Source organism: Salvelinus fontinalis, chromosome 38 (genome assembly GCF_029448725.1).
Source record: "Salvelinus fontinalis isolate EN_2023a chromosome 38, ASM2944872v1, whole genome shotgun sequence".
NCBI lineage: Eukaryota > Metazoa > Chordata > Actinopteri > Salmoniformes > Salmonidae > Salvelinus > Salvelinus fontinalis.
In genome coordinates, this window is record NC_074702.1 from 32,366,123 (window position 1) to 32,384,973 (window position 18,851).

The 18,851-nt window shown below is 46.2% G+C and overlaps 2 protein-coding genes across 4 annotated transcripts in view; one reads left to right on the forward strand and one right to left on the reverse strand.

Moving 5' to 3' along the window:
• mms22l (MMS22-like, DNA repair protein) overlaps positions 1-11,648 on the forward strand; it is a 33,612-nt gene extending 21,964 nt beyond the window's left edge. For both annotated transcript variants that reach the window (XM_055903398.1, XM_055903399.1), the window contains exons 15-25: positions 4,554-4,750; positions 5,066-5,216; positions 5,672-5,811; positions 6,369-6,514; positions 7,190-7,349; positions 7,669-7,814; positions 8,047-8,258; positions 8,484-8,650; positions 8,811-8,898; positions 9,204-9,371; positions 11,015-11,648. In XM_055903398.1, coding sequence (XP_055759373.1) covers positions 4,554-4,750; positions 5,066-5,216; positions 5,672-5,811; positions 6,369-6,514; positions 7,190-7,349; positions 7,669-7,814; positions 8,047-8,258; positions 8,484-8,650; positions 8,811-8,898; positions 9,204-9,371; positions 11,015-11,090 — 1,651 coding nt within the window. In that variant the 3' untranslated portion in view covers positions 11,091-11,648. The remainder of the gene's footprint in view (positions 1-4,553; positions 4,751-5,065; positions 5,217-5,671; positions 5,812-6,368; positions 6,515-7,189; positions 7,350-7,668; positions 7,815-8,046; positions 8,259-8,483; positions 8,651-8,810; positions 8,899-9,203; positions 9,372-11,014) is intronic.
• Positions 11,649-14,601: 2,953 nt separating this feature from the next.
• The window catches only part of klhl32 (kelch-like family member 32), a 37,398-nt gene continuing 33,148 nt past the window's right edge, over positions 14,602-18,851 (reverse strand). The window contains exons 7-11 of one of the 2 annotated variants that reach the window (XM_055903400.1): positions 17,556-18,282; positions 17,404-17,462; positions 16,414-16,606; positions 16,042-16,136; positions 14,602-15,824 (exon numbers count right to left, since the gene is read on the reverse strand). In XM_055903400.1, the coding sequence (XP_055759375.1) occupies positions 15,663-15,824; positions 16,042-16,136; positions 16,414-16,606; positions 17,404-17,462; positions 17,556-18,282 (1,236 nt within the window). In that variant the 3' untranslated portion in view covers positions 14,602-15,662. The remainder of the gene's footprint in view (positions 15,825-16,041; positions 16,137-16,413; positions 16,607-17,403; positions 17,463-17,555; positions 18,283-18,851) is intronic. The other variant, XM_055903401.1, reaches the window with a different exon arrangement.

The following is an 18,851-nucleotide window of genomic DNA, read 5'->3' on the forward strand; positions in this document are numbered from 1 at the left end:
TATAAACACAACATGCAACAATTTAAAAAGATTTTACTGAGTTACGGTTCAAATAAGGAAATCAGTAAATTTATTTAAATTCATTAGACCCTAATCTATGGATTTCACATGACTGGGGAATACAGACATGCATGTGTTTCTCACGGATGCCTTTAAAAAAAAGGGGGTGTGTGGATCAGAAAACCAGTCATTATCTGGTGTCACCACCATTTTCCTCATGCAGTGCAACACATCTCTTTCGCATATAGTTGATCAGGCTGTGAAATGTTGTCCTACTCTTCTTCAATGGCTGTGCAAAGGTCAAAGGTTATTTTAAAATGTTTTATTTCACCTTTATTTAACCAGGTAGGCCAGTTGAGAACAAGTTCTCATTTACAACTGCGGTCTGGCCAAGACAAAGCAAAGCAGTGTGGGAAAAAACAACGCAGAGTTACACATGGGATAAACATTCGTACAGTCAATAACACAATTGAAAAATCTGTATACAGTGTATGCAAATGAAGTAAGGAGGTAAAGCAATAAATAGGCCAATAGTGGCGAAGTAATTACAATTTAGCAATTTACACTGGAGTGATACAGTTGAAGTCGGAAGTGTACATACATTTAGGTTGGAGTCATTAAAACTCGTTTTTCAACCACTCCACAAATTTCTTATTAACAAACTATAGTTTTGGCAAGTCAGTTAGGACATCTACTTAGTGCAATGCACAAGTCATTTTTCCAACAATTGTTTACAGACCGATTATTTCACTTATCGTTCACTGTATCACAATTCCAGTGGGTCAGAAGTTTACATACACTAAGTTGACTGTGCCTTTAAACAGCTTGGAAAAATCCAGAAAATTATGTCATGGCTTTAGAAGCTTCTGTTAGGCTAATTGACATAATTTGAGTCAATTGGAGGTGTACCTGTTGATGTATTTCAAGGCCTACCTTCAAACTCAGCGCTTCTTTGCTTGACATCATGGGAAAATCAAAAGAAATCAGGCAAGACCTGATCTCATACAGCTCAGTAAGGAGACGCGTTCTGTCTCCTAGAGATGAACGTACTTTGCTGCGTAAAGTGCAAATCAATCCTAGAACAACAGCAAAGGACCTTGTGAAGATGCTGGAGGAAACAAGTACAAAAGTATATCCACTGTAAAACGAGTACTTTATCGACATAACCTGAAAGGCCGCTCAGCAAGGAAAAACCCACTGCTCCAAAACTGCCATAAAAAAGCCAGACTACGGGTTTGCAACTGAACATGGGGACAAAGATTGTACTTTTTGGAGAAATGTCCTCTGGTCTGATGAAACAAAAATAGAACTGTTTGGCCATAATGACCATCGTTATGTTTGGAGGAAAAAGGGGGATGCTTGCAAGCCGAAGGACACCATCCCAACCGTGAAGCACAGGGGGTGGCAGCATCATGTTGTGGGGGTGCTTTGCTGCAGGAGGGACTGGTGCACTTCACAAAATAGATGGCATCAAGAGGGAGGAAAATTAGGTGGATATATTGAAGCAACATCTCAAGACATCAGTCAGGAAGTTAAAGCTTGGTTGCAAATGGGTCTTCCAAATGGACAATGACCCCAAGCATACTTCCAAAGTTGTGGCAAAATGGCTTAAGCACAACAAAGTCAACGTATTGGAGTGGCCATCACAAAGCCCTGACCTCAATCCTATAGAAAATTTGTGGGCAGAACTGAAAAAGCACATGCGAGCAAGGAGGCCTATAAACCTGACTCAGTTATACCAGCTCTGTCAGGAGGAATGGGCCAAAATTCAACCAACTTATTGTGGGAAGCTTGTGGAAGGCTACCTGAAATGTTTGACCCAAGTTAAACAATTTAAAGGCAATGCTACCAAATACTAATTGAGTGCATCTTAACTTCTGACCTATTGGGAATGTGATGAAAGAAATAAAAGCTGAAATAAATCATTCTCTCTACTATTATTCTGACATTTTACATTCTTAAAATAAAGTGGTGATCCTAACTGACCTAAGACAAGGAATTATTACTAGGATTAAATGTCAGGAATTGTGAAAAACTGAGTTCACATGTATTTGGCTAAGGTGTATGTAAACCTCTGACTTCAACTGTAGATGTGCAGATGAGGATGTGCAAGTAGAAATACTGGTGTGCAAAAGAGCAGAAAAACAAATATGGGGATGATGTAGGTAGTTGGTTGGTTGGATGGGCTATTTACAGATGGGCTATTTACAGATGGGCTGTGTACTGCTGCAGCGATCGGTAAGCTGCTCTGAAGGCTGACGCTTAAAGTTAGTGAGGGAGATATAAGTCTCCAACTTCAGTGATTCAGTCATTGGCAGCAGATAACTGGAAGGAAAGGTGGCCAAAGGAGGTGTTGGCTTTGAGGATGACCAGTGAAATATACCTGCTGGAGCGTGTGCTACGGGTGGGTGTTGCTATTGTGACCAGTGAGCTGAGATTAGGTGGAGCTTTACCTAGCAAAGACTTATAGATGACCTTGAGCCAGTGGGTTTGGCGATGAATATGTAGCGAGGACCATCCAATGAGAGCATACAGGTCGCAGTGTTTGGTAGTATATTGGGCTTTGGTGACAAAACGGACGGCACTGTGTTAGTCTGAATCCAATTTGCTGAGTAGAGTGTTGGAGGCTATTTTGTAAATGACATCGCCGAAGTCAAGGATCGGTAGGATAGTTTTACGAGGGTATGTTTGGCAGCATGAGTGAAGGACACCTTGTTGCGAAATAGGATACCGATTCTAGATTTAACTTTGGATTGGAGATGCTTAATGTGAGTCTGGAAGGAGAGTTTACCGTCTAGCCAGACACCTAGGTATTTATAGTTTTCCACATATTCTAAGTCGGAACCGTCCAGTAGGGATGCTAGTCGTGCGGGCGGGTGCGGGCAGCGATTGGTTGAAGAGCATGAATTTCGTTTTACTAGCATTTAAGAGCAGTTGGAGGCCACGGAAGGAGTGTTGTATGGCGTTGAAGCTCGTTTGGAGGTTTGTTAACACATTGTCTAAAGAAGGGCCAGATGTATATAGAATGGTGTCGGAGCGACATCATTGATATATATATATATATATATATATATATACAGAGAAAAGAGTCGGCCCGAGAATTGAACCCTGTGGCACCCCCATAGACTGCCAGAGGTTGTTGTCGGGAACTGGAATACCCTGTGATACACGTTGATACACGTTGATCCAGAGCATCCCAAACATGCTCAATGACTGAGTATGCAGGCCATGGAAGAACTGGGACATTTTCAGTTTCCAGGAATTGTATACAGATCCTTGCGACATAGGGGCGTGCATCATCATGCTGAAATATGAGGTAATGACAACGGGCCTCAGGATCTCGACTCTGTGCATTCAAATTGCCATCGATAAAATGCAATTGTGTTTGTTGTCCGTAGCTTATGCCTGCCCATACAATAACCCCACCGCCACCATGTGGCAATCTGTTTACAACGTTGACATCAACAAACCGCACGCCCGCACGACGCCATACACGCTGTTTGCCATCTGCCCGGTACAGTTAAAACCGGGATTCATCCGTGAAGAACACACTTCTCCAGCGTGCCAGTGGCCATCGAAGGTGAGCATTTGCCCACTGAAGTTGGTTACGACGCCGCACTGTATTCGGGTTAAGACCCTGGTGAGGACGACGAGCATGCAGATGGGCTTCCCTGAGACGGTTTCTGAGAGTCTGTGCAGAAATTCATCGCTTGTGCAAAGCCACAGTTTCATCAGCTGTCCGAGTGGCAAGTCAGTCTCTGTGTTTGATAGTGGCTGCATTTGGGGGAGGGGTTAAGTGGGGTCTCTAATGGTGTGTGTACAGCTATAAGAAGCGGCAGTGGGGAGGATTAAGTGAGGTCTCTGACTATGTCTTGTACAATGAGCCTTGATGGGTGTGAAAGTCCCATTCCGCCGTAGTAACGAGGCTAATGAATTCAGACTAATCGATTGTCTCAGCTCTCTCTGGATTAGATGCAACCTTGCTGGAAGGCGCAGGCAGAGGCGTGTGCGTGTGTGAGGGACGAGTGGGGAGTGCAAGGGGAGCTGAGGGGGTGCCAGTACTCACCCCTGCCTCCCTCCCCTCCATCCCTCTCTCCCTCGCTCCATCCGGGCGAATGAGGGGACGGGAGGATCATCTCCAGTCTAAATGAGATTACAGCTCCTTCAGCTGCTTATCTGGGCTAATGCCAGCCGCCGTGGTGCCAGGCAGACACAGCAGCCAGAGCCCAGTCTGTGTACAGGGGATCTGCCCTGCCCTGCTCCTCTCTACCCGGCACCCCACCGCATGACCTAATCCCCCCCCCCAGAGATGGGAAGAGTGAGAGAGCGAAGAAGAGGGAGGAGAGAATCTGAAAGAGGAAGGAAGTGGAGTACAGATGGGGATGGAGGTGGAGAGGTGGTGTGAAAGAGAGGGAGATGCTGTGGTTCTGTTGAATAACAATGTTACTGGTGTGTGTTTTCTCTCCTGTGTGGTTGTGTGTGTGTGTGTGTGTGTGTGTGTGTGTGTGTGTGTGTGTGTGTGTGTGTGTGTGTGTGTGTGTGTGTGTGTACAGGAGGGTCCATCAGTGCAATGTCCTGCCTGGCCACTCAGCATGTCCCCCCGGTGCCTGGCTGCCTCCTTCCAATGCCAGTGTGGGTAAAGACCGCCACCTGGCGGTTGCAGCAGCTCTCTGGGCCCACTTTTTCCCCTTCCTCCGCAGCCTGCGCCTTTCCAACACCCCTCCTGCCCAACTGGCTGATGCTGCAGCAGGTCAGAGGCTCACACTGAGAGTTGGAGGGAGGAGGATAAATGTTCACTGTGTACAATAATTTCACACTGTGGGTTGCATACACTGACAATTGTCTTTCTCATAAGATAATATACACTGTCTGCCTTTGTTTCACTGTTTTTCCTCTCTCTCGCTCTTTCTTTCTCTGTCCGTTCTTTTACTCTCAACATCTTGCATCTTTGCTTTGTCTTGACCATGCGGTGAAAAATCTTTCCATTAAAGTATGACTCTCAAACGTATTTTCCATGGTAGTTACCGTAAGGTAACATGGTATGAATGTTGACTCTCTTTTCCAGGATTTACACTGCTGGCCTTTGACCTTCCTAGCTCTGCTCCCCAAGACCTCCAGCCCAACCCCATCCAGTCCATCATGCAGTGCTTCAGCTGGGACGACATGCTTCACCCCCTGCTAGTGACTCGCTACCTACCCCACCTGCTCCAGAACAGGTAACATTACTCTAGTACATTACCCTAGTAAGCAGGGTCTGAACTTGTCCAATAGAAATGCTTGTTTTTATTTTCTGTTGCAAAACACTTCGCTACGGAGTGCACTAATGAATATGAACCATGTGTGGTGGCACACATTCTGAGCACGGTGCTGCACAAAATCATTGCTCGACAAATCACCTTTGCATTCCAAACTACTATCCATCAGGTGAGCCTCCCATATAGAGATTAGCACATTTGTGCAGAGCCTTGCTCCGGTGGAACATAGAGATTGAGATCCACTACATTGCGGTCAGACTGCACAGAATCACTGATCTACAAATCACCTCGCAGCCCAAACAATAACTAATTATTCGATCAAGATTATAAATTCTGTGCCTCACCTCACTCTAACTTGTGATTCCCTTGATCATATTTGTTGTCTGTTCTATGTCAAACTGACCTCTCTTCCCCAGTGAGCTGGTGTATTCAGTGAGCTCCGGCTGTGGGGGTTCCGTGTCGGGCTCAGCCCAGACCCTGTCTGTGAGAGCCTGGTTCCGCTGTGTTCTGCAGCAGCACATCCACAAGAACCCAGATGGCACCGACAGCAGAGCAGGTACGGAACCTCAGCCTAGAACCCTGGACATCCGACCATTTATCAACCGCTTTTGTCCGAAGATACGTGGTCATGCGTGCACACACTGGCCAGGCCTCACTGGTTACCGTTCAGCAGTCAGCAATGGAATGACATCCTCAGTCAGGCCACATTAAAACACTACACTCACACTTCTTGTCTATTGCCATATTGTGATCATTTCCCATTAGTTTCCCCTTTTTTAAGTATGTGTATTTCTGTACGTTTATTTCAGTGTTTTGTTGTGGAGATGTAAAGTGTGTATGTGTGTGGCTCGGTTGGAAAGAGTGTGGCGTTAGAAACACTTAAGGTCGTGGGGTCAGGTCCCGTAAGGAACTAATACACATTCTAAAAATGGCCAGCATTTACACAGGCAGCCCAATTTTTGATATTTTGCCCAATCGGATCAGATATTTTGCCAATAGATTGGGCAAAAGATCCGAATTGGGATACATGTGTAAATGCGATCTTTGGATAAAAGTGTCTGCTAAGTGGCATGTGTGATTTATTTATGACGTGTTACTGACTTTCTTTTCCAGGCAGGGCTCTGGAGGAGCAGTTGTCGGAGCTCACTAGGCTCGTATTAAGGCTCCCTGAGGTGGACTCCCTACTGCAGAGGGCCGGGCTGCAGCCTGGAGCCGGCAGCAAGCTAGTGCCCAGGTCTGCTCTGGAGATGTTCATCAAGGTACTACACACAGACACCTCGTCACACACACACAGTGTAACAGGGTAGCTTGTCATCTCGCACACGCATGTGCACAAAGATATTTGCAACATGCACGATACATACAGGTAACCGCCAAAATAAAGGAAACACTTGAGTAAATGAGGGATACAAAGGAAATGCTTCCACGCGTGTGTGGTTCTAGAGTTATTTAAGCAATTCATCCCATCATGCTTAGGGGTCATGTATTTAAAAAAAAAAATGCCCAGTTGCCCGTTATTTTGGCTACCATGTCTAGAAGAAGAGAGCTCAGTGACTTTGAGAGGGGTCTCAACTGAGAAAAGGCGGTTTAAAGGGTGTCTGTGTCTCACTCACCAGATCTCAATCCATTTGAACACTTATGGGAGATTCTGGAGCGGTGCCTGAGACGGCGTTTTCCAAAATGGAATTGTCTCGTGGAAGAATGATGTCGCATCCTTGCAATAGGAATTCCAGACACTTGTAGAATCTATGCCATGAAGTATTGAAGCTGTTCCGTCTTGTGGTGGCCCAATGCCCTATTAAGACACTTTATGTTGGTGTTTCCTTTATTTTGGCATTAACATGTATATCAACAGCACACGCTGGAAGGCAAGTCTGCATTTCCATACAAGTACAGCTTAAATACGTTGTCCCTTTGTGTTTTCCCTCTCTCAGGCTGTGGGGCGTGTGTACAGTGGGCTGCAGGTGTTGTCTGAGCGTTCTGCCATGGTCACCCGTGCTCTGGACTACACAGGGGACATCATGAAGTATATCAAACACTACCTGGTCAATAAGAGTCCTCAGGAGGGGCTGCTGCTGGCCTACTGGGCTGTGGGTGGGTGTATGCATCACGGAGGTCTGCCCCTATCCCCTTAGGCTGTTGTGTGAATCTCTAAGGACGGGATAGGTGTAAGGTGGAGCTATAGCCATATTGCTTATGCCTATCCAATCATTTCAGATCTCTACGAGTGCATAGAAAATATATTGGCTAGAGGTCAATTTGGTATTGGGTGAGAAGGAATCGGCGTGTTTACGAGGATCAGGATATGATCACGATGAGCAATTCTGCCCAGCGACTTGCTTCGAGCCTATCGCCTCAAACACGTTGAATGTCTGTCATCCTTGGTGTTTTGTGTGTGTGTGTGTGTTCTCAGGGTGCGTTGTGAAGCACTGGAGTCCCCTGCTTGCCACCTCCAAGGCCCAGCAGCTGCTGTTCAACATTGTCAACGGGCTGCTCCTCCCTAACTCTCTGTCTGGGCTAGACAAGGCCTTGAGGGACAACCTGCCCCTCTACCTGCAGGTAGGCCGCATGCACACACGCTCGCACACACACCCGCCAACACACACACTCCCTCTACCTAAAAGATGATGTTACTGACTACTTGGATACTGGATACTTCTGAAAGTACTAGTAGAGGGTTGGAGGGGAGGAAAGAAACATCCAGAAGTATTTTTTGTGAGCCTTAATAATACTATACTAACTGACCTCTCTCTCTCTCTGTGTCTCTGTCTCTCATTTCCGACCCCTCCAGGGTCTGTCTATAGCAAGCAGTATGTCTCAGTCGCAGGGCGCCTACCTGAAGAAGCAGCTCCGGGATGTCATCTCCAAGTACCTTGACCATTTCCTGCCTGCCACGCCATTGGTTGGAGCCATAGCCAATCACCCGGTGCTGCTGGCGGCCTGCGAGGCCACGCCCACCCCGCGTGGGGCAGCACTGAGAAGGAGCATCCTGCAGGTGATCAGGTAGGATTCTGACGCTCTGGGTAGAGATTGCTCTTAGGCACAGAATCAGGATGAGTTAACCCTACCCAAATAATTAGGTAAGGGAATGCGAAGTCAAACTGACCTTGGAGCAGTGTCTTAGGGCAACTTCATCCTAATCCACCTCGACAGCCTCCTAAGAACATCTACTAAATGGCCAGACATGACTGGCTCAGTGTCATACCTCGTCTGTGTCTGTCTCTCTAGTGAGAACTTCCTGCATTTCAAAGGCAACGCCCCTCCTCCCCGCCTGGTCACGGTCCTGGCCTTCCTATTGGAGCTGCTGAGACGGAACAATGACAGTGACCCCGCCCTGCTCACCATGCCCCTCCCCTCTCTGCTCCGCTGCCTGAAGCTGGTCAACGAGCCTCACGGTGAGAGTCCACACACAGAAAGACACGTACACAGTAATCATATTTGTGAACAATATGCCGAACAGACTTGCTGCTATGGGTGTTTTTTTTTTTTTTTTTGGTTTTTCGTGTGTGCAATGTGCGTGTGGTAACTAGTCTAAAAGCAGCTGTACGTTCACAGTGAGGAGGACCAGTACAGAGGCCCTGCAGCTGGTGGTGGAGAGATGTTCAGGCGATGCACCATGCGACCAGATCGTCGCTGTCCTACGGTGAGTGACACCAACTGCCTTTTCTCTTCCTTCTCTCTGCATTCAGCGCTTGGGTCGTGTCTATTACTGTACACCGTAGCAAAATGTTTTCAGATGTCGGACGAAGTTCATGTAATGCTTCTCCGTTTCACTCAGTTCAGGACATTTCCTTCCGTTTCGCGTCTACTGAACACGACACTGTTCTAGGGCAGCCGGGCTTTTTGAACCATCACGTTTAGAAATGTACATGTCTGCGATGCTTTGTGTGTATTAAGCGTGTACGTTGGTGTTACAGTATCTCTGCCTTGCTGTGTCTGTGTGTTCAGGTCCTTTGTGGAGGAGAACGAGGGGTTGTATGACAGACAGGTGTACAGTGTTCTGGAGACGATAGCTGTTCTGGACAGTCATGTGGTCCAGGTGCTGATCCCTGTTCTGTCGCTGAGTCTGAGGAACACAGAACACAAGAGAGGACTGGGCAAGAACACCACACTGAGGTAGAGTTCTAAACCTGACCGTAGTTCTAGTCTAACCTAACCGAGACATAATCCTATTTTTAAGGTTAATTTATATTTGGAGAGATGCGGCACAACTAAGTACTGTTGCATTATGGAGGCCTTTTTTGGATGCCTTTTTTATCCGTTTCCCCTCAGAGAATCTCGTCACCCAACCTGATATAACGCTACGTTGACACACACCACGAGGAATCATTATCGCACGGTGTAAATTGCGTGTTGGCCTACGTGGGGAAAACCTCTGAAGTGTAGGGAATGGGACTTTCTTCCTAATGTTGATTCTATTGAAATGCTTTACAGTAGTCATAAAACCATGAGGCCAGTGTGTGACATGCCAGATATCAAACCACATCACTAATAAAAAAACGTAGCCCCAACACAAAAATTATTTAGTCAATTTTAAAATAAGGCTATAACGTAACAATGTCGAAAAAGGGGAAGGGGTCTGAATAGTGTGTGTGTGTGTGTACCGTTCAAAAGTTTGGGGTCACTTAGAAATGTCCTTGTTTTTGAAAGAAAAGCATTTTTTTTGTAAATTTAAAATAACATCAAATTGATCAGAAATACAGTGTTAATGTTGTAAATGACTATTGTAGCTGGAAATGGCTGATTAGTTTTTGGAATATCTACATAGGTGTACAGAGGCCCATTATCAGCAACCATCACTCCTGTGTTCCAATGGCACGTTGTGTTAGCTAATCCAAGTTTATCATTTTAAAAGGCTAATTGATCATTAGAAAACCCTTTTGCAATTATGTTAGCACAGCTGAAAACTGTTGTCCTGATTTAAAGAAGCAATAAATCTTGCCTTCTTTAGACTAGTTGAGTATCTGGAGCATCAGCATATGTGGGTTCGATTACAGGCTCAAAATGGCCAGAAACAAAGAACTTTCTTCTGTTCTTGTTCTTAGAAATGAAGGCTATTCCATGTGAGAAATTGCCTAGAAGCTGAAGATCTCGTACAACGCTGTGTACTACTCCCTTCACAGAACAGCGCAAACTGGCTCTAACCAGAATAGAACGATGAGTGGGAGGCCCCGGTGCACAACTGAGCAAGAGGACAAGTACATTAGAAAGTCTAGTTTGATAAAGACACCTCAAGTCCTCGACTGGCAGCTTCATTAAGTAGTACCAGCAAAACACCAATCTCAACGTCAACAGTGAAGAGGCGACTCTGGGATGCTGGCCTTCTAGGCAGAGTTGCAAAGAAAAGGCCACTTGTGAGGCGTCTGTTTCTCAAACTCGACACTCTAATGTACTTGTCCTCTTGCTCAGTTGTGCACCGGGGCCTCCCACTCAGGTGTGTCAACAAAGTACTCATATTTTTCTTTTCTTTTTATCTACAAAAATGTCTAAACCTGTTTTTGTTTAGTCATTACGGGCTATTGTGTGTACATTGATGAGAGAGAAAAAATGATTTAATCCATTTTAGAATAAGGCTGTAATGTAATTTTCTTGGGGAAAAGTCAAGGGGTCTGAATAGTTCCTGAATTCACTGTGTACATATACAGTGTTCAGTGACACAGTCAACTCTGTATGAAATATACTGGATCTTGTGCTGTGACATTTTTGTGAGTCATTTTGTGACCCCACTCTCACTCTCTCTCTCTCTGCGTGTGTGACAGGAATGCTTACAGGAATTTGCTGACCCTGCTGGGGGACGGTGGTCAGGCGGAGATCATCAGCCTGGAGGAGGACTGACACTTGACCCCCCAGGACCAGGTCACCATGCTGTTGACCTCAACACCACTGGGCTTCATGTATATACATCATGTATAGAAATTGTCCTGTTGGTGACACAGATCATCATTTATGGTCAAGTTTCCATCTTCATATTGAAATATTTTTCAAAAAGGTGTTACGAAATACAGTAAGATTATGTGGAAGTGCATGTGTTGTATTTCAGTTTTCTAATTTCACAGGCATGGAACAAGTGTGTGACGCATATAGACCCATGTATAATATTTTGTTCTTGTATGTTGTGATAGTAACTACTGATAGTAGACAAATAGGATCTCTGTGTGCTCATGCACTCTTTTGTTGGCCCAACTTTACAGGCAGAACCACCTCCTTTCCTGACACTGTATCCCTCGTGATACAGCCAGAGTCCGAAAGATTACTTCTGCTCGTTCCATTCCCTTTTTCCTTTGCAATCTTCATGCAATCAGGCTTCATTTCGTCAGTCAGAATTTCACGCCTGGTCGAACTTGTCATGGAAAAAAAATGCGCTCCCCAACATTAAACCATATTTTCACATGACCCTCCCCTTGTACTGTAGTTTATATGTTGTTGCATACCCTCCCCCGCATAGAATTAACTCAAAAATGTTTACAACCACAAAATCAAGTGACTATAGCTACCATGTGTTTTATAAATGTGGATATTGACTTTTTCCATTTCGGCATGCGGCACAGTGGATGCCACGCAGGGCTACGGGACAGGAGGTTGAGGGTCCGCCGACCACTCATTCTCCCTGTCTGTTTTATTACACTACGATCAGAGCCGGCTGCAGACAATGATCAGCTAGGGGGAAATATGATATATATTTTTTACACCTTTTTCTCCAATTGGTAGTTAGTCTTGTCCCATCGCTGCAACTCCCCTACGGATTCGCTTCACCCGGAAGCCAGCCACACCAATGTGCTGGAGGAAACGCCGTCAAGCTGGCGATCGGAATCATCTTGCAGGCGCCTGGTTTGCCAACAAGGAGTCGCTAGAGCGCGATGGGAGAAGGAAATCCCGACCGGCCAAACCCTCCCCTAACCCGGACGACTCTGGGCCAATTGTGCGTCGCGAGTCTCCCGGTCACGGTCGGCTGTGACACATCCTGTCAAACCCGGGTCTGTAGTGACACCTCAAGCACTGCGAAGCAGTGCCTTAGACCGCTGCGCCATTCGGGAGGCCTGGAAATCTGATAACAAATGTGATGCTATAATTCTCTAAAATAAATTACAACGAATGATCCACCAAGAGGTTTCTGTGCCAATGCACAACACAATCAATACGTGAAGCATACCGACTTCAGGCGCTTCAATATCATGGTTGGCTTTTTAAACATCACAATCAAATACTGACTGTCAATCTCGACAAACAGAAGATAGGCCTACATCCCTCCTTATCTTGTAGGTCTACCCAGTATCGAAAGCTTGGCTTGACAGTCTCGGCATGTCATTACATTTGAGTGTTTTTCCATTCATCAAATGGACACTGCAGTTTGGATGCTGGAATTCTATTTTGGATGAAAGTGTGCAGGTAGCCTTCCGGAGACTTTTGAAGTAATCAGATTAAAACACTGACTGGTTGTGTGTTTATGCCACATATAAAAGGTCATTAATAGATTTTAAAAGTAAAATGACAAATATTTAGGCTATACTGAAGCGTTAAGATTCTAGACGAGCGAAGAATAGCTGCTCAGATCAGAGAGGAGGCAGAGCATGTGTTGAGCTTTCCTGCATAACTGGGCCTGCTGAGAGTCCCATTATTATAAGACGATGTGCGAGAATGATGGTCCGCAACAAGACAGCGCATCTCAGTACCAGAAGTAGATATACAGCCAGACTGACCTGCTACTGTACCTTTCGACCTTATAAACTGTCCAGAGTAGACTCACGACTTATCCAAACGGAGTGAAACGTTCAAATCACAGGGCTTTTGCACCATTATTCAAATGCCATTTTCACTGCAGCCTAGGGTAGAATATTGTACCTACTTAAACAATAATGCAATTATTCATTGCGTTGCGGTGTTGTAGGCTACTATAGTCTAGGTAGGAGAATTGTATTGTCCCTAAACAAGATCAATAGGGGAGCTTTTTGAGCTGCGTGTCTCATCTTTCATGCTTAGTGATGCACCTGGCCTATCCCACTTCCTATCAGCTATTCCTCTTTGTGGATTTATATTGAATATTGGTGCAGCTTTGAATGATTTTGTGTGTGCCATGATTGCTAGTTAGCCTATTGAGTACCACAGTATGAGTCATAAACCCCGGAAATGGTTCCAATAGTTTTTTCACCATTCATTTTTCCATCTGGGATTTTAGACCTACTTCATATAAAGTCTTTGTTTTGTGTAGGCTTACCCTGACGTGACGTTTTGATAACCGCACACATCTCAGACGAGGTCACTTTTTATCAATAATTAGATTGAGGCGAATATATTGTTAAAACTCTCCTTGTCCGAGAGAGAATTACACAGCTCTCAAAACCTCACAATTAATTGCATTTAATTGTACACTCCACGATGTGAAAAATAAATGGCGGAATAAACATTTCCATTTTTTAGCGGTATTATGTGCTTCCCACAGTTGTGGCAAGTTGGCTACTTGGCCTTTGGGTAGGGCACCATTGTTCATACCCAGCAGCATTACAGTTCTTGACACAAACCGCTGCGGCTAGCACCTAACCTGTTCAAAGGCACTTAAATCTTTTGTCTTGCCCATTCAACATCTGAATCGCACACATAACACAATCCATGTCTCAAGGCTTAAAAATCCTTCACCTGTCTCCTCCCCTTCATCTACACTGATTTGAAGTGGATTTAACACGTGACATCAATAAGGGATCATAGCTTTCACCTGGATTCACCTGGTCAGTCTGTCATGGAAAGAGCAGGTATCCTTAGTGTTTTGTACACTCAGTGTATACCTGTGGTATAGTTGAGCAATAAGGCCTAAGGGGGGTGTAGTATATGGCCAATATACCACGGCTAAGGGCTGTTCTTACGCACGACAACGCAGAGTGCCTGGATACAACCCTTAGCCGTGGTATATTGGCAATATACCACAAACCCTGAGGTGCTGTACTGCTATTATAAACCACTTTCCAAGTAATTAGAGCAATACAAATACATGTTTTGTCATACTCGTGGTATAGGGTCTGCTATACCATGGCTGTCAGTCAAACAGAATTCAGGGTTCGAACCACCCAGTTTATAATAATAGTTAGTGCGTGGAAAAGCGTACTACATAAGGGAAGTACCAAAACACCTCGAAATAGGGGATGTGCATGCAAGCAGATGAGACAATTTGCTAAGGATAGAATAAATGAGATCGTAAATCCTGCAAAAGGGAGAATGTAAACCAGGGAAAAAGCACACTACCCTCCCCTGTGCCCAATAGGAAAAAACACAACCCTCCCAAAAGCACTTTTTTAATTTATTTTTTTAAACAACACTCCCCTATTTCATGCTAAGACAATACAGCGGATTAACTTGCTCGATTCAACTGATTATGGTCTTTATTGATACAGTACCTCTTTATTCTGAAAACAAGACATGTTTTTTTCCCCTCACACCTCCTCTCACTGCTGGAGGCTGGTGGAGTTACAGAATTACCTTTGTCTTATTTTTTTGCTCAAAGTAAAACAAGACGTTTTGAAAATGGCATAAGACAGGGGCAACACATAGCTTAGGTTCTCCTACATACAGTATGTTGAGTATATGCACTGTACGATAACAGTGGTCAGACATTCATTGAACTGTTGAAACAGTCGTAAATCCTGAGCTTGAATAGAAAACACACGCTCAAGAAAGAGTAAGACGGGGTCCACAGTTCACACAACAGGTTTCAATTGAAACGACCTTGGATGGGTCCATTGGCTTTGGATGGAGTAGATGGGTTATGGTAAGTAGTAAGTACAGCTAGTTAGAGTGCCAATAGCCCTAGAGTGCATTAGTAAAAGAGGGAGCCATTTCACTCCGTAGAGAGCTCTGCTCCCCTTGAGTGCTCCAGCATTGCGATCTTCTGTTTTGCACCATTGACTGGAGCAGCCCCTTTACTCAACCAGTCATCTGAGCAGGGTTGGGGTCAATTCTATGTCAATTCAGGATATATTATTCCAATCGAATATCTATTATTCTCAACGCTTTTCAATGATCAAAATTGCAAATCAGAATTTCTGTTTTACTTCCTGAATTGACCCCGACCCTACAGCTGATGGAAGATCAGTCCATCATCACAGGGTAGCTGAATAGGGGAACCTCCTCAATGTCCTCTTGAGGTCCCTCCTTTCATTCAGGGCCACGTTTTTTGTTCAGTTTATGGGTCGTGTCAAGGCCTCAGGATGGGCAGTGACGCCTGCACTTGGAGTGGTCAGGTTGGGATCCTGAAACTGGCGAAGACGCGGGTAATCTTATCTGGGTGGCAATAGTGTGTGAATGCATTTAGAGGAAGAGTGGGGGTGTTGTGAAGGAGTTATTTTGGGTTACATAATTGTATGTCCATAAGAGCTGCATGATGTGTCTATGTAGACATTTACTGTAGTCTCTATTAGTGTGTTAGACAGGCCCTATCCTGTGATGGGGCACTTGTAGAGTCTGGAGGTTGGGGCAGGTGAAGCAGGGGGCAGGGAGGAAACACGTTGCTATTCCATTGGAGGCGAACGGTAGGGTTGGCCCATAGAACACTTCCTCCTTCCCCTCCGTGCTCACGTCCAACACCTGGACAACAGGACGTGGAATAAAAAAAATGTCAAATCCATGAAATAATAAGAGATTTTTAGTAAGATAACATTTGCTATGAATACCCTCTTTCCTCTTAATGGATTATAAGAGCACTCGAAACACCTTAAAAAAAAACGATGCATAAATGATTTATGTGCAACATAGTTTAATAAGACCATTTTTCAGGTTACTTAACTCTGTCAAGGTCACTCACCTGGATACACGCTAGGGGCTCATTGGTCCAAATAGAATATCCACCGACAACATAGATTCGGTCATCATGGACTGCCACTCCAGATTCGTTCTGACCTGCGGAGGATAGAGAGGAGAGAGCGAAAACAATGATTCACTGTGCCAAAGAGAGGCCCATATGACTCAATGTCATCTGAGACACCGGGTGCGTTGGGAAAGTTCAGAAAATAACTCCCGACTTCACCTTGAACTTATTTGACAACTTCACGGGGAATCAAGTCGGGAGGGGTGGAGAGTCACGCGGGGAAAAGGAGGACAGTGATCTTATCTAGTGTGTGCGTGTGTGTGTACGTGCATGCGTATGCATGAGCGCGTGTATGTGCAGCCCGCCCACCCGTGAGTAGGCTGAAGGTGCAGCGGGTCCACTGGTCCATGTCTATGTCATAGGAGTCGATGTGGCGGACCAGGATACGGTCGTTGTTGTAGTCCAGGTCATTTCCTCCCAGCACATACAGCTGCCTTCTCACCACGGCCATGACATGGTACACTCGCCTCTGTAGCATGGGACTGCGGGCCAGCCACTGGTTCTGTCAGAGAGAGAGATGGAGGAGAGAGGGGTGGGGGCAGAGAGTGAGAGAAAGAGAAGGTGGGGAGGAAAAAGGATGGTGGGAAGATGTTGAATAGATGGATTAATATTTTAGCGTATCCCTGCTTGGGTAATTGATGTATGTTCAGTGCTGGATAAATAATGTGACACCAGAACTATGATTTTTCCTAATGATATCTCCCCATTCCTTATAATACCCTTCACCCTCTCCATTTTACACGGATGTATCCGACTGAGCACATTTGACTAAGTGTGTCAATGGTTGTTTTGTATGTGTGTATGTGGGGGGGGGGGAGCGTACGTGACCATGTTTGTGTGTGTACGTGAGCGATTGTGTGCGTGGGCGCGCGATTGCTTATATGTGCGTGCGTCCGGGTGTGTGTGCGTATGTCTGGTAGGACCTGACGGGTGGCCATCTGTTGAGGGTAGTGTGGGTGGGGGGTTGGTGTTCCTGGCAGGTGAATATAGCTCCACGGTGAATACAAATGAGACTTTCTCGGTCTCCTGCTCGCTCTCTCTTGCTCTTCCTTCCTTCCTTCCTTCCTTCCTTCCTTCCTTCCTTCCTTCCTTCCTCACTCTTGCTTTCCTTTTCTCCCTATTGCTCTCCCCCTTGCGCGCGGGCTCTCTGTCTCACGCAAACACACATCCTCCTGTTGCAGTAAACAAGCGTATTACTCAGCTATCACATAAACTGTTCTGAAACCATGGTTTTAAATGTTTTGATGGCATTTGTCTTACTTTTCGCTTATTTCTCTGTACTACCTGTTCTTCAGTTACCTGTTCTGGGTCGTACACCATCAGTCTATTCTGGTACTGAGCTGTGTTTGTGACTCCACCTGTAACAGAGAAGAGTATTACATACAGGTGGCGTGCATGTGTGTGTGTGTTCAGTCTGTTATGCTCTATTCTCCATCTGGGTGTGTGTGTACCTGAGACCCAGAGCAGGTCGTCAGCCACACAGCCGGCGTGACAGGACAGCGAGCGGTCAAAGGACTGGACGAAGGTCCACTTGTTCCTCTTCGGACAGTAGCGTTCCACGGTGGGCAGCACCTGTCTCAGCTCGTTCCTCCCCCCCACCGCGTACAGGTACTGGCCCAGAGCTCCCAGGACAAAGTGTTCCCTACACGCCTTCATGGAGGCTATCTCCGTCCAGCGGTTCCCCCGGGGGTCGTACCGACAGGCGGTCCTCACCGCACACGTCCTCCCCGTGGAATGCTCCACCTCGCCGCCCGCCACAAACAGGAAGTGACCCATGACGGCCACGCAGTGGTGGCTGCGCCCGGCGGGCATGGGCGCCAGCTCGCTCCAGTTGGAGCACCCGGCCACGCGCACGTTCTCCTGGGCGGCCGGGTTGAAGTAGCGCAGCTCCCGTACGCGGCTCACCTCGCGCTTGCGCCCGCCGGCGATGTAGAGGGTGAGAGACTGGAAGCGGGGCTTGGTGTGGGCGGTCTGGCGGAGGGGTTGGGCGTAGGTGGCACGGTGGTACTCTAGAGCCTCGTCCACTAGGGCGGCGGCGGTGGCACTGGACTGGACCAGCGGGTGGCACTGTGCCACGTGGTGCAGGGCGGCCACATCCATAAGACCGTAACGAACGTGCTGTATCAGGTCCTCGGTGTACTGGTACCGACAGTCATGCTCTAACCAGCACACCACCAGCTGAAGAGGAGAGGGGGAAGAGGAAGGCAGAGGGAAGCGATTCATACTTATTAGTATTCTAAATGCCTACAGAGCAGTGTTGCAAGATCAAGACGAGTGTGTTACTGTATACACAAACACACTTATACAAAACGCGCGTACACACACACACACACACTGTTGTGTGCAAGCATCATGAATATCCACCGGTACATTCCTTTGTTGAGGACCGGGAGAGGAGAGAAGCAGAGAGGGGATTTAATTGAACTTGAGAGCAATCGGAGGCTGTTTAGCTGCGGCGGTGGCGTGTGAATGTGGGCGAGATGGCTGAAGATCGCTGATACCATTATCAGGGAAACAAAGTGGCTTTTAACACAATCAGTACAGAGACAGGGAACTTATTACAGCACAGCACGATTACCGAGCTGGAGCGGTTCACTGTCAGCGTCTCCTCCTGACTCGCAGGCACACTGGATACACACTGAAACCCTATTCAAACACTACGCTGGCGCGTATATGCGTTCAAACCACATTCTGTACAAACAGCACACCAAAACACACATTTACATAGACGCAGACATATTCCCACA